The sequence below is a fragment of the Marmota marmota genome, unplaced genomic scaffold (assembly GCF_001458135.2).
Source record: "Marmota marmota marmota unplaced genomic scaffold, marMar, whole genome shotgun sequence".
In the NCBI taxonomy this organism is placed as follows: Eukaryota; Metazoa; Chordata; class Mammalia; order Rodentia; family Sciuridae; genus Marmota; species Marmota marmota.
Genome location: NW_025999842.1, coordinates 3,440,650 through 3,460,668, shown reverse-complemented (window position 1 = coordinate 3,460,668; position 20,019 = coordinate 3,440,650). Strand labels below are relative to the sequence as shown.

The window sequence follows — 20,019 nt, the reverse complement described above, 5'->3', positions numbered from 1 at the left end:
CTACAGGGATCCCCTGTAGTGCCTTGAGAGACGCCGACCACTCCGTCTACTTAGACTGTGGAACCAACCCAGATGCCCTTCAATAGATGAATGGATAAAAAAAATGTGGCATTTATACACAATGGAGTATTATACAGCACTAAAAAATGACAAAATCATGGAATTTGCAGGGAAATGGATGGCAATAGAGAAGATTATGCTTAGTGAAGCTAGCCAATCCCTAAAAAACAAATACCAAATGTCTTCTTTGATATAATGAGAGCAACTAAGAACAAAGCAGGGAGGAAGAGCAGGAAGAAAAGATTAACATTAAACAGATACATGAGGTGGGAGGGAAAGGGAGAGAAAAGGGAAATTGCATGGTAATGGAGGGAGATCCTCATTGTTATACAAAATTACATATAAGAGGTTGTGAGGGGAATGGGAAAATAAACAAGGAGAGAAATGAATTACAGTAGATGGGGTAGAGAGAGAAGATGGGAGGGGAGGGGAGGGGAGATAGTAGAGATAGGAAAGGTAGCAGAATACAACAGTTACTAATAGGGCATTATGTAAAAACGTAGATGTGTAACCAATGTGATTCTGCAATCTGTATTTGGGGTAAAATTGGGAGTTCAAAACCCACTTGAATCAAATGTATGAAATATGATATGTCAAGAGCTTTGTAATGTTTTGAACAACCAATAAAAATAAATAAATAAAACTCTCAGTGAATAATTTCAGTACACTCTCTGTTATTTAAATTCTGACCTAACTAAAAAACGATGTTTCTTGGCATCTCATAGATGATTTTATATTGCAATTTTATTCTTACACTATTTTACTTTCTATGTAGTTTTGCTTTGGCCTATCCAGTATATAGTGATTCCTTAAAGGGAAAATATTGGAAATTTTAGCACTTTCTGGAGCAGTTCTCAGTCTAGTCTGCACATTTGAATCACTCAGGGAACTTGAAAAACTCTAACACCAAGGCCATACTCTGAACCAGTAACTCAGAATCACTGGAATGAGGCCTAACTAAGCATCAGTACTACTGCAAATGGTCAAGGCCAGGAAGCACTGTGCATGGTATTGTAACCATCTGGAAGCCCATTTTGAACATTAACCCTACGTAGGCACACACAAAACTGTAAGGCAACGACCTTCCTATGATGATATTGCCAACAAGCTCTTGATCCTAATAAATTCATCTTTGAAATAAGGAAAATAGCCCAAGTAAGCTCAGAACATACTGAAGAACTACATTAATCTAGATAAAGTTCAGTGATGTTTTCCCTACTTGTCAAGACACCACTAGTATTAAGTAGCAAGCCCACTAATGCACATGGCAATGGTTACATTTAGTGCCAACATTTCTCAACTTAGATCTTCAGCCCATCTCTGGCTTGTTACTCCTTCACTTCCTGGGAGCAAACGTATCACATGCATGAAGGGATCAGGGCTATTTTGAGTGGCAACCTTCTGATTCTGCAGAAACTATAAAACTGACCCAAATAAATGCAACCGATAAGAGTTGCTTGGTAGCAGAATATCCACATAAGAGGAGGGACATCAGAGGCCCATTCCAGCTTGACACTAAAGCCAAAGGGCTTGTCTTAAACCTACATTTCTATAGCAGGTCTGCTGTTTTTATTTAGATTTGATGTGTGCATTCATTGGTTTAAGAGAACTGCTGAACATTAAAGTCCCCTCAAGCATCCCTGACAATGTCAGCAAAGGCAGAGACCTCAGATCCATGTGTCTCCACACCATCAACTGAGGATCCTTCATTTACAGGTTTTCTTGCTTTGCTTTTTGTTTTTGTTTTTTTGTTTGTTTGTTTCTTGGGTGGAATTTTTGGTTGTTTTTGTTTGGGGGGACTGGGGGATTGTTCCCCAGAGGCCCAGAGATTGGACATCAGTTCACTTATGGCTGTGCAGTTTTGGCAGAGACAGGTAAGGCAAGATGCTGACCAACTGCTAAAGCCCCCACAATACATTAGATGCTAACAACTAATTCCTTCACAGTTCAGCATAAATTAGACACCAAAATAAATGCAAATAACACCAGAGGAGGATCTGCCAAAATGAAGCTGAGCAAGGAATCCTGATACATTAGACTCTTCCCACAATGAAAGTCATGTCCGATATACAGTTGTAAAACAATACCTGTTCTCTGAGCGGGTATGTCCTTGGAACACGGAGACTACTCCAGGGAAATGGGAGGTGGGACGTAAATAAGGAGAGCAGTGGCTCTACAGTGCTACAGGAGAATTTCAGCAGTGAAGACAGTGAGTGACTTTGCTGGTGCTCCCTTAATAAAACAAAGACTGAACTGAGGGTCACTTAGGCTGGAAGAATTAAGAAGAATTTTCACTACCATTTTACTTTACTGAAATTTTTAAATATAATGGCACCTAATGTCAGGAGTGAACTGCCCTCTGCCCCATGCTCCAAGAAAGAGTGTACACTAGATATAAGGACAAAGGTAATTTGACAAGAGCCAACTGAGGGGAATGCTTTATTGAGACTGCATGTCTTAAAGTCTATTTGCAAGTATCTCAGGGAAATAAAGAGAGGCCAGGGAAACTGGAGATTGCCAACAGACCCAGGTCCCATCCTGGTTCACTTTCAGCACACTGTGGAATGAACGAAGTCATTAAAGAGAACACAACTAATGCAACTGTACGCCAAGATATTGAACTTATTTTTTATATAAAGAGCTATAAACTGTGAGCAGACTTCTAACATTCTTTGATGTATATGGATAGAGTAATTAAAAGCTAAATGGTCCTTGGGCAGAAATTGCGCAGAATCTTTATTTGACAAAAGGAAAAGTACTTTCTTCAGGCAAATGACTGAGTTGCCTAATTGCACTTGTAAATTTGTTGAGAATACTGTGAAACTTCTCTCCTTAATGACCATTCTATCAGTGTTTAATTTAAGATTTTAATAAGTACAATGAACTTATGCCATTTAATATGCTCCATTTCTTCCTTTGATTAAAGAATTAAGATATGCATATAATGACTTAAAAGTTTCTATTTCTCTTTTGAGGAGCTTTTTTTAAAAAATGAAATGCTCAAATTCAGTTATATAGGATCTTGATTAATTAAGAATATAAATGCTGGGTTTGTGTGTGTTCCCTTTTGGCTTAGAAACAAGTTTCTTTGTTTCTGCTGGACACCACAACTGGCAAGGAACAGAAAAGAGAAAAAGATGGGTTAAATGAGCAGCCTGCTCAGAGACTGAGAAGAAATTCCCTATTACTAAAGATGCTTGAGTTTCCCAGAGCCAAAACTACAGAATAAGAAACCTTTGGCTGATTTATGACTGGCCATATGCCACCACTTCTGGCTGGTAGCCAGAGGACCTGTGGGGAAGGATGGCAGAATGCCACAGAGAAGGTCACGCACTTCGTTGCTAATGCTGCTTTTGGGTGTAGCTGCTCACCAGGAAACTGAAAACTTTTGGTCCAAGGAGCTCCCCAAGTGATTTCTTAGCACATGACATTTGCCAACCTTTACCTAACGGATCCTTCATCAACTCTGCCAATCAAAGCAACTGGGAAATCGCATCTATGTTAAACAGGAACAGAAAACAAAGCAGTGTGCTCCAATCCTCTGTGACTTTTACCCAGGCAGTCTCACACAACAAATATTTGGCTAATGATATCAGTGCTATCTTCCAGGCAAGGCTGTTTTTACTGGCTACTCCTATTCTGACTAGAAAATTATTTTTCCTAGAGAAATTATTATTAGTAGTATTAGTATTATGCGGTTTTATAACTGCATTAAAGGCACCAAATAGTGGATTCCAAAATAGAATTAGAGGTACAAAATATGGAATTGTGTCATAAAATTCACATTCAGATACAAACTTCCTAAGAGAAGTAAGTAAGTAACTTCAGGTAAGTGACAACATCAACTCAACATCTGAGCACAAAGTCAAGCTGCCCGATGGCTACCACAGCCATCAGGCACACAACTTCTAGAAGAAGAGCATTCTCGGGTGTAATTCAACAAAGTAGGGATCTATTTCAAGTGAACAAAACAGAATAGGAGAATCCAGGCTTTCCCAGCTATTACTGACCAATCTGAACTGTTCAGCAAAAATTATGATGCTGATCCCCTTGGGCCTAATAATTCAGCTTATTAAAATTAACTTCTTTAATGACAGATTTACAGGCTGTTTTTTGCTTAATTTTGAGGAATTTGGTAGAAGTGTTAAACTGATAATCCCCAAGGACCTCTGAGAAATTGAAATCAAGTAATATGCAACGCTGTCTTTAAAAAACTAAAATTATTGTTATTAACTAGTCTAATATAAGATATTCTATGAATTGCTGTGGCAGCGGGTCCATTTTTAATTCCATCCCTGCATGTGGCTTTTCTTTGATAAAAAGAGATTGTGATAAAAGAAATAAAAAGTCCCTTAACAAGTTAAAAAAAAAACATAAAAGCCGATTTTTTTGACACCCTTCCCTCACCACAGCCTATCAGAACATGGAAATCAAAAGATTAAAGAACAAAGAAACAAAGAGAAGCCATTACTACTTTTCTCAAATTTGTCCAGATCATAAACTTTTCAATTGTATGAAAAGTATGTTTCTTTTTTTTAATATTTATTTTTTTAGTTGTAGTTGGACACAATACCTTTATTTGTTTTTATGTGGTGCTGAGGATTGAACCCAGGGCCTTGCGCTTGCTAGGCAAGTGCGCTACCACTGAGCCACAACGCCAGCCCATGAAAAGTATGTTTCTATTTCTAATCCTGTGCACAAAAAGGGAATCCTATGGCCCTCTAAAAAGTATTGTCATATCTAAAAAGGAAAATGCTAAATATATAAATATCGTATTTAGATTACTATATTCTAATCTACCTATATTTGGATAGGTTAGTCAGACAAGGAACAGCAAGAAGTACAGGATGCCTGACCGTCAACCTGAGCAATAGCAAGGAGTACTTATAAACAATGCTTAGGATTAGTGTGACTCACTTTTTAGTGGATGTCATTTTATGTTAAACATCTCTTTAAAATTTCAATATATTTATATTGTATTTAAAGTCTAATGTTTCATAGTCACAAAGAAATTGATATTATATATGCTGTCATAATCTATGGCTAAATGGGAAGTTTAAAGCAAAAAGAAGGGCTAATTCAAAAATTACAGATATATCAAGTAATAAGCAATTGTGAGACCATACAAAGAAAAATCATAGGCTTCAATGTGCAAAAATGTAAAAGCTAGCTGTCAAAAATAAAACAATTAAAAATAACTAGTGCACATTAATAACGAAATACTAACCATTAAAGGAAAAATAAAATTGTCTGTCCTTCCTTCTATTAAGGGTAACAGAATGCAAGATGACTTTCAGAAGATTCAACACTAGGTTTGTTTTTGTTTGTTTATTTGTTTGTTTGTTTTTGGTGCTGGGGATTGAACTGAGGGCCTTTCACATGCTAGGCAAGTGCCCTATCACTGAGCTATATCTCTAGCCCTGTTTTATTTTATTTTGAGATAGGGTCTCCCTATACTGCCCAGGCTGACCTCAAACTTGCCATTCTCCTTTCTCGGTCTCCCTAATAGCTGGGATTATAAGTATGTTCCTCCACATCTGGTTTAGCAGCAGATTTCAGAAGCTAATTTAGCAACATCATCCCTATGTTGATATGTGACATGTCATACTTGAAAATGAAAGTGTCAAATAAAAGATCTTTTATTTTCTTTTACTTATTGCTCTTAATACTAGTCTCATTTTTCTAATTCTTAACTATGAAGTTCAAAAAGATTGTTATGAATCAATTTTGTACTGTCTGACAATAATTGTCTATAATCCCATTTTTCCCAGTCCACTTTAATTCTACCTCTTAAGCTCCTGTTGGCACTTACATTTTAAAATTTTAAAAGCATGTCATTGTCAAGTAAGGTTTACAAAAACTGGTTTAAGGACCTTACAATCTGAATGATGCTTAAAATGTCAAAGAGAACACCTGTTGGCAGCTCTAACATTTATTATTTAATCAATTAAAGGGGAAAAAATAAGCCAAGGCAGCAGCTGCCGTCCTGAACAACTTAATGCTTTCAGAAAATCTTGTTCATAGGAGAATACAAAAGGAAATTTTTTTCAACCTTTTTAATATAAGCTTCTAATAACTAGCTTCCTCTTAATCCATAAATAATCAAAACACTTGAGCTTTACTTAATTAGAATTCCTTATATGTCTCATATTTTTAAATGAACGTGAGTAAGTAGCTCACCCACTTGCCACTGGGCAATCTGGTAACACCAACCTCTCAGAACTTCAGTTTCTACATTATGTGGAGTCAGAGCAGATCAGGGCTTATCAACCTAGTGCTATTAACTTTTTGGGCCAGACAGTTCTTTGTTTGGTGGGGGAGTGCTGTCCTGTGCCTGGTAGGACATTTAGCAGCATGCCTGGTTTCTATCCACTTGATGAGTGCCTTTCCTCAGTTGTGACAACCAAAAATATTTCTTCGCAGTGCCAAAATCACTACCAGTGGAGAACAATTAGAGTGGATGTATCCTCAATTTCCCTCCAGTTTTGATATGATACAAAATATATTACATATCTTTTTTTTTAATGTTTGTGAAGCCACTGGTCAACAGGTCAAATAGGAGAATACTCCTTTTGATTTTTTTTTTTTTTTGAGCAATTTGAAATACAGTGACAAATTGTACCAATTCTAATTTTAGTGAATTCTAAAGCTTTTATATAGAATACAAAATCAAAAAAGATCATCAAAGAAATAAATTTTGAAAGCTAATATAAATGAAGTATGTGTTGATATTTTCATCGTATTTTCTAGGGTAACTCTAACAAAATTAAAAAAGAGATAGAAGGAAAAAAGGCACATTGCTGGATCACAGGGTAGTTCTAATTTTTGAGGAACTGTCTTACTGTGTTCCACTGCAGCTGCAGTACCCTAGATCCATACTCTCAGTGCACAGGAGTTCCAATTTCATCACAACCTCAACAATATTCATCTTTTTTTTACATTTTTGAGAACAGCCAATCAACAAGCATGACATACTGTCCCACTGTGGTTTTGGTTTACATTTTCCTAATAATAATAATTTCCTAATGCGTCTTTTCATATGCTTATTGGCCATTTGCAGATCTTCTTTTTTCTTTTTTTAATTAATTGATTTATTTATTTTATAGAATGCATTTTGACACATTGTACACAAATGGAGCACAACTTCTCATTCCTCTGGCTGGACATGGTGCAGAGTCACTCCACTAATGTAATTATACATGTATATAGGGTAATAATGTCTGTCTCTTTCTATGGTCCTTCCATCCCATAACCCCAGCCCTCCCCTGACTCCCCTCTACAGAAAGAAAGTTCCTTCATTCTTCCCTATCCCCCGGCCCCACTATGGATCAGCATCTGTTTATCAGAGAAAACATTTGGCTTTGGGTTTTGGGGATTGGCTTATTTTACTTCATGATGTTGGGTTTGATAATGATTTCTTAGAATGACTCCAAAGTCATTATATTAGCATGATATTCTCTAGTTCCATCCATTTGCCTGCAAATGCCATAATTTTATTCTTCTTTAAGGCTGAGTAATAGTCCATTGTATGTATTACCACATTTTCTTTATCCATTCCTCCATTGAAGGGCATCTAGCTTGGTTCCATGGTTTAGCTACTGTGAATTGAGCTGCAATAAACATGGATGTGGCTGCATCATTATAGTATGCTGATTTTAAGTCCTTTGGGTATAGACCGAGAAGTAGGACAGCTGGGTCAATTGGTGGAGCCATTCCAAGTTTTCTGAGGTATCTCCATACTACTTTCCATAGTGGTTGCACCAATTTGCAGTCCTACCAACAATGTATGAGTATACCCAATTCAATTCCTTTGCCTATTTTTTAACTGAGTTATTAGGGATTTCTGTCATTGTTGTAGTATATTTTTAGGAGTTCTCTATGTGTTATGGATATTAATCTCTTACAAAATATGTGATTTGCAAATATTTCTCTCATTCTTTGGCCTGTCTTTTTGTTTGATTCATGGTGTCCTTCAAAACACCAGTTTTTCATTTTGATGAAGTATAATTTGCCTATTTTTTTCTTTTGCTGCCTGTGTCTTTGGAGTCATTCCAAGAAATCATTGCCAAATCGAACAACATGAAGCTTTTACTCTACATTTTCCTTTAAGAGTTCTATCTTTAAGAGATCTATGATCAATTTGAGTTAATTTTTGTCATGGTGTTAGGTAAGGATTCAACATCATTCTTTTACATGTAGATATCCAGTTTTCCCAGACTCATTTGTCAAAAAGTATCTTTTCTGCACTGAATGGTCTTTGCAGTCTTGTCAAAATTATCTGACCATATATGCAAGGATGTATTTCTGAGTTTTCTATTCTACTCCATCAGCCAATATGCCTGTCTTTATGCCAGTGTCACTGTTTTGATTATTGAAGCTTTGTAGTAAGTTTTTGTGTAAGGAAGTATGACTCCTCCAACTTTTTTCTTCAGAATTGAAAACAGGTATGGGAAGAAATACTTGTACACCCATGTTTATAGCAACATCATGTACTACATCAAAAAAGGAGCGGCAACACCAATGTCTGTCAACAGATGAATGGAAAAACAAAGTGTATTTTATATACACAATGGCATATTACTCAACCTTAAAAAGGAATTTTTTTTTTAAATGGGGGTCTTGCCACGTTGTCCAGTCTGGCCTTGAACTCAGGATCCTCCCACCTCAGTCTCTCAAGTAGCTGGTATTATAGGCATGTACTATCAAGCCCAGCTAAAGGAAGGAAATTTTGACACATGCTACAACATGGATAGACTTTGAAGACATTATGCTAAATAAAATAAATCAGTCAAAAGGAAAAATACCATATGGTTCTACTCATATGAGATACTGAAATAATTAAGTTCAATTGAGATAGAAAGTAGAAGGGTAGTCTAGGGCTGAGGGAAGGGAAAATGGGGAGTTGCTGCTTGATAAGTGTAGTGTTCCAGTTTTGCAAGATGAAAGAGCTCTGGTGATGGATGGTGGTAACAAATGCAATAATATGGATGTATTTAATAGCCCTGAACTGCATGCTTAGAAAGTATTAAAATGGTAAATTTTGTTATGTATATTTTAACCACAAAAGTTTTAGTTATTTTCATTAATCTTTATAATGAATAAATTAATTTATAAGTTTGTTATAAAATAGTTCATTATTATGACTCATAATTTTTACAATTAATAAAATTATATTTACTAATTATTTTGTTATGTATATTTTACCACAAAAGTTTAGTTATTTTCATTAATCTTTATAATGAATAAATTAATTTATAAGTTTGTTATAAAATAATTCATTATTATGAATCATAATTTTTACAATTAATAAAATTATATTTACTAATTATTCATTTTTAAATTATTTTTCCCTCTCTCACTGGAGGGAAAAGAAGGCACTATTAAATAAGTATATCTAGTTCTACTATATATTCACTTTCAGAAAAGAAAGGAAACTTGTAATATCAGGAGCAACTCACAGTGTCTGACACTCAGAAAGTTAAGAAAATCATGTAAATCATCATATTACTAATAATCCTTTAACAACTTTTTTAACAAGCATATTAGAAAAAAGAGTTTGACACCCACTTATTAATTTTTGCTATTTTTACTCTGAATTCATGGAACAGTTAGCCATTTTACTATCTATATGTGGTATTAAATCTGATTTAAGTCATAAATATACTTACGTCAATAGGAGGAATAAATCATGTATTCCATTTCCCTGAGAAATTTTTATGAATTTTATCAAGTTCTTTCTTCAGTAAAATTAGTTTCAATTTGGGCCAAACCCCACCAGGCAGACAGCCACTCTTCAGTGGAACCCTCCTGACACTCAATTCAAAAGTATGATTGGCACTGAAGTAACTTTTTCTGTAGCAGGAACGTATAAGAGAAGGTCACTATTTGGTTGAAGATGTTAATTTCATGATTCATATAAGAGACTGTCAACAGATAGTGCTTACATTCCTCAAATTTAAAAGTTACCACACTGGAAAAAAAGAGCTTCTTAAGAGAATTAAATTAAGTGCCGAAGGTACCCCAAGATTCCAAGATGATACAACAATCATATTCATAAACATCTAAATGAAAAGGGAATCAATGCATGAGGAAACTGTATTCCTCTTTTTAAAAAGAAATAAAAGCACAGAGTACTTTCATGTGTGTAGAAGGGTCTACACAGGTCATCTGGTCCTTGTCCTTTACTTCACTGATGACAATAGGGGCCCAAAGTCAACTCCCAATTATTGGCATATTATATAGATTACAAATTGCCTTCTCCACACGCCTGTCCTAGTTTTCCTTCCTGACATCAGTGTATTAAAGTATCTGGTTATACAATTTCTGTGATGTTTACAGAAAGAAACAAGTAAGTGGTTATAACTTTTCCCAAGCTGCTATGACAGCCTCACTTGCGGTGCAAAGGAATGAACATAGTAATGGAAAAACATCAGAGCTCATGAAAAGGAAGATGTTCAGGCCTGTAGGCTCATTTGGCAATTTGCCTACTACCCCTTTTCTCACTTAAGCTTCCTCCAACAAGTGGGCCAGATAGTCTAAGATCCACAGCCAAGGAATATTCATCTCAGCGCAGAACAGTGCTAAATAAAAGCACGCCATAGGGGCTGGGGTCATAGCTCAGTAGTAGTGCACTTGCCTAGCACATATGAGGCACTGGATTCAATCCTCAGCACCACATTAAAAATAAATAAATAAATAAGTTTTTTTTAAAAGGTATTGTGTTCATCTACAACCGAAAAAAAAAAAGAGAACACCTTCAACCTGACATAAAGTCTTAATTGAATAAAACATGTACACACACATACTCAGAATGAAAATAAGAATAAATTTAGTAGATGTATGTGGAATTCAAACATAAAATAACACATACTCTACAAATCAACTACTTTGAACTGTCCTCTGCCCAGAATTCCCCTAATTCCAAATGTTGTTCTGATCAACAAGTCATGGCCAACAGTGCAAAGCTGGCCAGGTATGGTGCCAAACACCTATAATCCCAGCAGTGCAGGAGGATGAGGCAGGAGGATTTCAAGTTCAAAGCCAGCCTCGTGAACTTAGTGAGACCCTAAGCAATTCAACAAGACCCTGTCTCTTACTTGATATAAAATGTAAAAATGGGCTGGGGATTTTGGTTTAGTGGTTAAGCACCCCTAGGTTCAAGTCCTGGTACCAAAAAGAAAAAAAAAAAAAAAGTTCAAAGTTGCCATCAGGTATACAGTAATGAGGATATGCTACTCTCCTTTTCATTTTTAAGACACGCATATTATTGTGTTCTATGAAAGGTAAGGGAAGGAGTAAAAAAGCATTTTAATGGTGTTAAACCCACACTCACCTGCATTATATGGAATACAAAATAGCTCTGTCTCTCTTCCTTTGTTCTTGGCATTGCTTCTAATTATGCAGTTCCTTCATTTAAATATTCAGTGGCATTCAGCTTTACAATATTGTGTCAGTAAACCTGCAATCCTTCCACTCTGCCTTATGATGGAACATAAAATGCCTCATGACAGTTCCGAGTACTGGAGCAATACAGGATCTCATTACAAAGTGCAGGCTGCCACCTACTGATCGTGATCCCTTCCCACTCAACACTCAGATTTCTCCAGCAAGTGAATTGGTCCCTCATCAGAGGTTTTCATTGCTAACTTATTTAACACAATGTATTTAATTATATCAATATAATTTTTAGTTCTTTTAAATAAAATTGTTTAGAATAAACAAAAAGAATACTAGCAGACATGCTTCTATATAGCTAAAAATTTCAGGTCTACATTCTAAAGAGCAGAGATTACTTAAAAAGGATGTTTTGGGATTTTGTTTTTGTTTTTGTTTTGTTTTGTTTTGGTGTCCTGAATGTGGATTAATGGTATTTTTCTAAGATGCAAGAAAAAATCTATTTTAATATATATTTCTCTTCACCATTCCCTTTATCATTCATTTCTAAAACCAGAAGCTCACTTGCTCTCATTAGAGTGGTGATTGCTTATCTTGATGTAATTGGAATTTTTAAAAGTTTAAATTTATAGTTCTAAAGTTATTGTAAAAAATCACAGCAGTTAATGACAATAAAGCTAAAAGAGTTACATAGCCATTAATTATCTCAGCCCCTTGCCATGTAGACATAAATCTGCAGGTGGCCTCCAACATTACTAAACGTTTTTCTCAAGAAGCAGTTAGTGTTTCTCTGTTTTAACCTTTTAAAAAAAAAAAAAATTACTTCAGACCAAAGTATTTAAGGAAGACAAGAAAATCCCTTTCTGAAGCAGATGACCATTGTCTTCTGGAGGAACGAGTAAATTCACTCAACAAAATTCATTTAACAAATACTACCTGACAAGATTGATTTAGTGCTAAGATTCACAGAGAGCTTAAAGATTTGTTGTCTTTGAGAAGCTGTCTAGTAGAAGATCTGATAGGGAGATAGTTATAATATAACTTTCAAGAAGTAAGAGACAAGAGCTATAGCTCGGTGGTAGGGCATTTGCCTAGGATGTGCAATGCCTTGGTTTGATCTCCAGCACTGCAAAAACAACAACAAAAAACAAGAATAAATAAGAGATACAATCTAACCAAGGATAAAACAATGCCTGAGACTATGTGGAGGGGGGGGGGGGATGACTTTTCAGAGGAAACCTTCTGAAGAAGAAATTAGAGTTTGCCAGATAATCACATGGGGGAAGAGAGATCCAGATAGCATGTACAAAATGACAGAGAGCTCACAAGACACATCAAGTAACATAAAATTTGTAAACAGTAGAGTGGATAAGGTCAAGTAGTTAGCTAGGTAGATCTCAAAGTCTTTTGTACATTGTGCTAAGAAAAGTGAATTTTAGAATGATAACATTGGTAACAAGGTAAAGAATGGATTGAGGGAAAGTGAGGCCAAAGGAAGGGTGATTACTAAGAAATAAAATTGCCTAGGCAGAGAAAATTAAAGATCTGAAGTGCCAGGGCAGTAAGAATGGAGGGGCTGGATTGAAGAGAAACTATGAAGATGAAATTTTCAGATTTGACTGGATGTGAGTAATGAGAAAGAAGGAAGATATTAGGACCATCTAGTTTTGAGCTTGGGTAACTAAATGGATATTGATACAATCACCAAGATAGAAAATGCAGCAGAAGGCACAGATTTGCTGTGTGGGTGTGATGAGTTTAGTTCCGGAAATGCAGCATTTTTAAGTGACTGTGTGACACTGGGGCGAACATGTGCAGTGAAGGGCTGGGGTTGTAGCTCAGTGGTAGAGCCCCTTGCCTAGCATGTGTGAAGCACTGCATTCGATTTTCAGCACCACATATAAATAAATTAAAAAATAAAATAAAGGTCCATCAACAATTTTAAAAAGATATGCTGTGAAATAGTGAAGAAATAGATTATAGCTCAGGAAAGAAGTCTGGATTAGAGACAGGAATTCAGAAGTTTGTGAGTAGCAGGTGCATGGATGAACTGCCCCAGATGGAATGAGAATCATGGTGAGAATCTGGTCAGAAGGTCCACTGAGGACTTATCAGCTTAAACAAGCCCACGGCATGCCACTACAGTTCCAGAAAAGACAAGACAGCGAAAGCCAAAAATTGACAGCCACATAACTACACCAGGCAGACAAAAAGGCTACAAAACTATATACAAAGTGTGCACACATTATCTAATATTTTAAATTATTCAATATTCAAGTATAGTCCAAAAGTACATATTCCAGGGTATGCAGTTATCTCTAGTTTATCTCTACAAGTATGTAAGCAATTTTTATTTTGTCTTCTATGTTTTTCTGTCTTTCCCATTTTTTCTACAAATTGCTTAGGGCCTCACTAAGTTGCTGAGTCTAACTCTGAACTTGCCATCCTCCTGCTTCAGTGTGGTGAGCCGTTCTAATTAGACCGTGGCCGCCATTAGAAGATGGCGCAGGCTTCCACTGTGGCCTGTGATAAACAACTCCTAATATGGAGAATTGGCACGCAATTCCTTCCCACCCTATGAGAAAGGTCCACGTGGCAGCTTGGGATTGGTATGCGGGAGGCTTTATTAGGCTGTGCTTGGGCGGGGTCACTAGAAGAAGAAGAAGAAGAAGATACATGAATCAAGGCCTGAATAAACTGCTGAAAGAAGATTCCTGAGTTGCGTCTTCCTTGCGGGCAAGGGGTCGCGACACTTCAGCCTCCCAAGAAGCATTTACAGGTTTTTAAATGTTTTCTTAAAGATCTACAAGTTTGTAGGAGTGTCAATGATTAGGAAAGATCATCTTTTGCTCACTATCTCAAACTCTAAACAGCTGTTAGAATCGAAAAGTAGAAGGCAAAGGGACTAGATCCAAAAACTCAACTTGCCACAGATGGAGTAAAAAAAAAAAAAAAACTGTAAGTGCCCAATAAGTTCCCAATGGTCTCTTTGATTTAAGTACATCGTAACCTCACAGAGAGTACAATACAGAGAGAGACGACAAATTTTTTTTTTTTTTTGAGCTACAACCACAGTCCTTTTTATTTTTTTATGTCAGGTCAGGGTCTAGGTAATTTGCTGAGGGTCTCATTAAGTTGCTGAGACTGGCCTCAAATTTGCAATGAGATTACAGTCCTGCCTGGGATTACAGGCCTGAGCTACCAGACCTGGAAAGAGACTATTAAAAAAAAAAAAATATCTGAAAAGACACTCACTCCTCACCCTGTGCACACACATGAGCAGTACAGGGCAGGGTAAAGGAAGGAAGAGAGAGAGATGTCAACTCCTGCAAACCCTGAATCACTCTGTGGACTTCCAGATGAGATAAGACTGAGAGAAAAAAATAAAATGACAAAAGCAGCTCAGAGGCATCCTTAACCATGGGGGCGGAAATACATTCCTCACACAGCAAGTCAAGAGTGGGAACTGAGAGCTGGCCAAAACGAATTCTGTCAGCTCTAAGTTGGACCCAAAAGAAATAAATAAAAGCAACACGCAGAAATCAATCGCATGCCAGGCAAAAGACAGAGCAGCTGGGATGAAGTGGGCATTAGATAGTTAATTTTATGTCATCTTGGCCAGGCTGTAATGTCCAGTTATGTGGTCAAACACAGACTCAGAAGTTGCTGTGAAGGTATCCTTTGTTTAAGATGTGATTAATGTTTAAATCAATAGCTTTGAGTAGAGCAGTTTACCATTCCCAATGTGGGTGGGCCTCATCCAATCAATTTAAAGTTTTAAGAGAAAAGACTTGAGGTTTCCCAAACAAAAAGGAATTTGGCCTCCAGACTAAAACACAGAAACCCTGCCAGAGTTTCCAGCTTGCCCTACAGACTTGCCAGTCCCCACAATCATGTGAGCCAATTCCTTAGGAAATAAATCTCTCAGTCTTTCTCCCCAACAAAGATGAAATTTGTTAATAAACTACCAGGCAGAATCTTGAACTGGAAGAAAGGGAACTGAAGTCCCAGGCCAAGGCATGCTGCAGGAAGATGCCAAAGGTTCTTGAACAGATGAGTGACAATACATTGACTATCATTTAGTGAAGATTATTTTGGAATCTCTAATGTGTGTGATATGAAGTAGATCAGAAGATACTAGAGTTAAAACACATTTTGAGAAATCTAGGCCACAGGACTCTACAGGTGGCTGAGGAAGTGAAAAGGTGCTCACCCATGTAATAAAGATACAGAAATTTAACAAAGTATACTTTGTGGGGGTTTTGTTTGTTTGTTTGTTTGTTTTGTTTTGTTTTGTTTTTATCTTGAAGTAAAAGTTCTACAGGAATAATATTCACATAGATATTAACTTACCATACTTGTCTCGCAAGCCAACAGTGCATCTGAAGACTCCACCAAAGGCAACGTCTTCGCCAAATATTACTGGAAAAAAAAAAAATGTTTAAGGAAGTCATTTTCTTTAGTGATCCCCAAGTAATACTAATCAAGAGAAATAAGCAATTAAAATGTTTATATTTTAAATCATTAAACAGAAATAGACTGAAGATCTAGCTCAAGGTCTCTCAACTTGGATATTATTAACAATTTGGACTAGATAAATCTTCTGTTGGGGGGACTTTCCTGTGCATTGCAGACATACAGCAGAATCCTGGTCTCTACCCACTTGATAACAGCTGCCCATCAAACACATAGCTGTGACAACCAAAATTGTCTCCAGACACTGATAAAGGCATGGGAAGCAGAGTACGGGTGGAAAGAACTCCCTGCAGAGACAGAACCACTGATCCTGAATCTTATCTTGTTTTACCCAGGAAGAAACGAGGCCAGAGGAGTAGTAGAGTGACTTGCCAAGTCAAAAAGCCAGCCAGAACTGTGACTCACAGTCCCGGTTCCCGGGTCTGTGGTTTTCTTAAACATAGTGTACAGTAAGAGTCAGCCCTCGGAGGAGCTGAAGGAGGAGAATTCCAAGCTAACAGAAGGGTCTCAAATAAAAAGGGACTTAGACTATGTAAACAGACAGGAAGCAAGTATGGTAGAACACAGCAGCAGAGGAAAGAATGGGGTCAGAGGAAACTGAGAGGAGCCTTTTAGTAAGGCAAGAATAAATTAAGGAGTATTCAGAGAGCCCAACTCTGGTCCCATGAATGCACCTGAAAGTTTTATGGACCTCAAGAAAATAAGTCACCCTTCTCTACATTCACTCATCTAGTTCTATCATTCTCAGATAACATTCAAAACAAATCAAGGTCTAGTAATTTTCTAGTCTAGCTCTCACTTCCTTCAAAAAAAATAAATTACCTGTTTTTCATTTCACTTAACTTTAAAACAAAGGATTCTCAAATGGGCCAGGGATGGTGGCACACATCTGTAATCCCAGTGACTCAGAATTGCAAATTCAAGGCTAGCCTCGGCAATTTAGCAAGACCCTCAGCAGCTTAGGGAAACACTGTCCCAGTATAAAAAGTAGAAAGGACTAAGGATGTAGCTCAATGGTAAAGGCCCCTGAGTTCAATCCTCAGTATCAGAAAAAAGGATTCTCAAGGGGAAGCCCAAGGTATAGTAAAGCGAGAGTGTGCATATGTGAAGTAAATCCAACCAAATCTGGAAGGACAACTTTTTATATCAATCATTAATAAGATAAAAATGAAATTGCTTATGAAATTATGTATAAATATATAAATACTAAAATTATTATTTCTAAAAGAAATATTACAAGTTGAATGACATGTAAAAAGTCAAAAAGTATAGAAATCAAATCTTCATTTATAAATTTGTATCTGAATGACCTGGTATTTTCTGGTTTTTTCCTACACATTAGAGAAACAGAAGTACAAAGCAGATATTAATCCAGAAGAAATTACTATAATATTAGGACCATATGTACTATGAAAACTGACCTAATGTCGACATACATGAGAACTAGTAATGAGTGGATACAAACATGTGCTAATAGTGCAGTTTGGTTCTTCAGCCCTATATATTTGATCAGGTCTTTCAAAAGTTTCTGGTTAACATCTACAATGTTAACCTGTGAGCTCCATACAAATTTTTCAAGCAAATTTTTAATTCTGGCATTTGCAACTACCACAATTGAACGTAGATCAATGTTACCTGCAGTAGGATCTTTAGCCAGTGAGTTATCCAAGGCGCTAGTTATAGACTGAAAAAGATTCATTTTTTGAGTTTGCCCTGTGAAAAACAAAAAATAGACTATTTGAACATTATAAAATATGGAAAAATAACCAGTTTCTTAACAATTGACTACAATATAATTAAAATCAAGGTAGAAAGAAAGGCACAGAATATATCATGTGAATTTACTGGATTATTTACAAGGATGCTTGGTCTATGGGATATAAAAAAGCAATAAAAATCTTCAGAAGCTAGTTGATGAGGTAAAACTTACCAATACCAAATAATTTATAAACAATTTTTTAAAGTAAAGAGGGTATATAATCAAGCAAATGAATATACATAGACAATAAAAGCTACAGAACCTTAAGGTGAGATTGAGAGCCAGAGTGCAAGCAGTCTCACCCTAGACAATGTTAGGAATCCCAACCATAAGGAATACATAGGACCAGTGGCATGTGTTAAATATGTCAAGGCAGGCTACCCACAAATAAATTTTAGTACCCAGAACTGCTGGTATTCAGAACAATATAATCCCATGCCTATACGTCCTTCCTACTATCTCATTGCTAGCAGAATCTCTGCAAGTCAATACCTGTCTCCCTGAATAGATTTTTGGGAGGAGTAAATGGAGCAAATACATAAAACACACAGACTAGTACCTGGCACAGCGAATGCTAAAGAAATGATCAAATTAGCTATTTATTGTTAAATTCTGGATTTTGTCCATGTCCTTCCGCTTGACATTAGCATTATTCTAAATGGTTTATCTGATAAAGTTCCAAATGTTGCAATTCAGAAACATCATGACTTTGAAGCTTTGACTGAGGCCTAGATGTCCCAAGGTGCCCTAGAACTGAAGTTCAACTCCTCTCCAAAAGCACTATTCAGAGCACGAACAGACTCCTTCATGAATCTCCTGATCCAGAGGCCCAGTCCTACCTTGGTCTATCCAGTGGTGGCCACCTTAACCTGCTGCTTACCCTGGCCAATGTCCAATCTAACCTCCATGCTCTTCAGTCACCCAACCAATGTGTTCCAAAAGTTAAGGCTTAATTCCCAGTATGGGTCAGCTGTTAAGCTACTGCTGTTGCCTTTCACCCTCTGACCATGGAACACTGGTCACTTAACCTCTTCCTGAAAGCCCAACTTCTTCCCTAGCCCAGCCCAGCTCCACAGCCAGCTCTGACCTATAAATCCTCAGTTCTTCCACTATCCTCTGACATGTCTCTCTGATCTTTTAAACAGTGCTGAGGCCCATGCTTCAGGTCTTGCCAATCCCTTATGAGATACGCCCTGTTGCCCTCTGTGCCCAGAATAATAGTCTATTCATACTTTTATTTCTGGTGGAGATGATAGGAATTTACTCAGCAAATCACTGATATGTCATCTTTGTCAAAGGAAACACAACCACACCATGTGTCCACGATTACATCACAGTTGATTTTTCACCAGGCTAAGACTTTTTCCCTTTATAGACAATTTTCTCAAATTCTTGGCTACTCTATGAATATTCCTACAGTATTTATTGGTGCTCAGCATCAGATGATAACAGTTTAGGGTAAAATTTCCTCCTACTCACAATAAAATCCCCCATTCTTTCTCCTGTGTCATTCATTTCAAAGAGCAATATTTATATTTGTCTGTTAGGATTTTCATAGTTAGCCACAGGAGAATTAAAATGCCTCATCATCTAAGCTGGTCTGAATTTTTAAGTCTGCTTACTGAATGCCCCCAAGACTTTTTTATTTTTCTTTCTCTCTCTCTTTTGCATTGCTGGGGATTTAACACAGGGCCTCATGCATGTTAGGAAAATGCTGTATCAGTCAGTGCCCACTAATTCCTCTTATTGCATTGCAGCTCTGCAAGATTTTAGCAGAAAAAAAAAGCAAAAACTTTAACAATAAAACTCACACAAAGTAAGTCTGGAAAGCATTGCTTGATATCACAAAGAATGCACTCATATGGGATAACATACAAATAAGGGTATTCAGAATTTATATTTTCACGTGAGCACACAAACTATGCTTTCACTACTGAAAATTTTTACCAAATGGATTTAAAATTTTAGGGTTTGGGATTTATTACTCATCTACTCAATGCTTTTACAAGTTATAAATGCCAATTTTAATATAGTAACATCAACTACCCATTCTTTTTCAAGTTGTAGCATGATTTTTGGATGGAAGAGGAAGAAATCATATTATTCATAGGTAAAATATTTTTAAATGTGTGTTTTCTTGAGAATTATGTATTTGAGGTTACACCAAAGACCACCCATAGAATATGCCTTTATTCCCTAATTAGATAAGCCCAGCACATGCTAACCAAGGCTGTACCACTGGTAAGATTTTTCTAGAAAGAAAGAAAGAAAGAAAGAAAGAAAGAAAGAAAGGAAGGAAGGAAGGAAGGAAGGAAGGAAGGAAGGAAGGA

At 36.7% G+C, this 20,019-nt stretch overlaps 1 protein-coding gene and 1 pseudogene across 3 annotated transcripts in view; one reads left to right on the top strand and one right to left on the bottom strand.

Moving 5' to 3' along the window:
* The window catches only part of Bckdhb (branched chain keto acid dehydrogenase E1 subunit beta), a 191,474-nt gene that overhangs the window by 160,853 nt on the left and 10,602 nt on the right, over nt 1–20,019 (bottom strand). For all 3 annotated transcript variants that reach the window (XM_015498944.2, XM_048801570.1, XM_048801617.1), the window contains exons 2-3: nt 17,566–17,643; nt 15,808–15,876 (exon numbers count right to left, since the gene is read on the bottom strand). In XM_015498944.2, the coding sequence (XP_015354430.1) occupies nt 15,808–15,876; nt 17,566–17,643 (147 nt within the window). The remainder of the gene's footprint in view (nt 1–15,807; nt 15,877–17,565; nt 17,644–20,019) is intronic.
* The window catches only part of LOC107151379, a 3,453-nt pseudogene continuing 1,855 nt past the window's right edge, over nt 18,422–20,019 (top strand).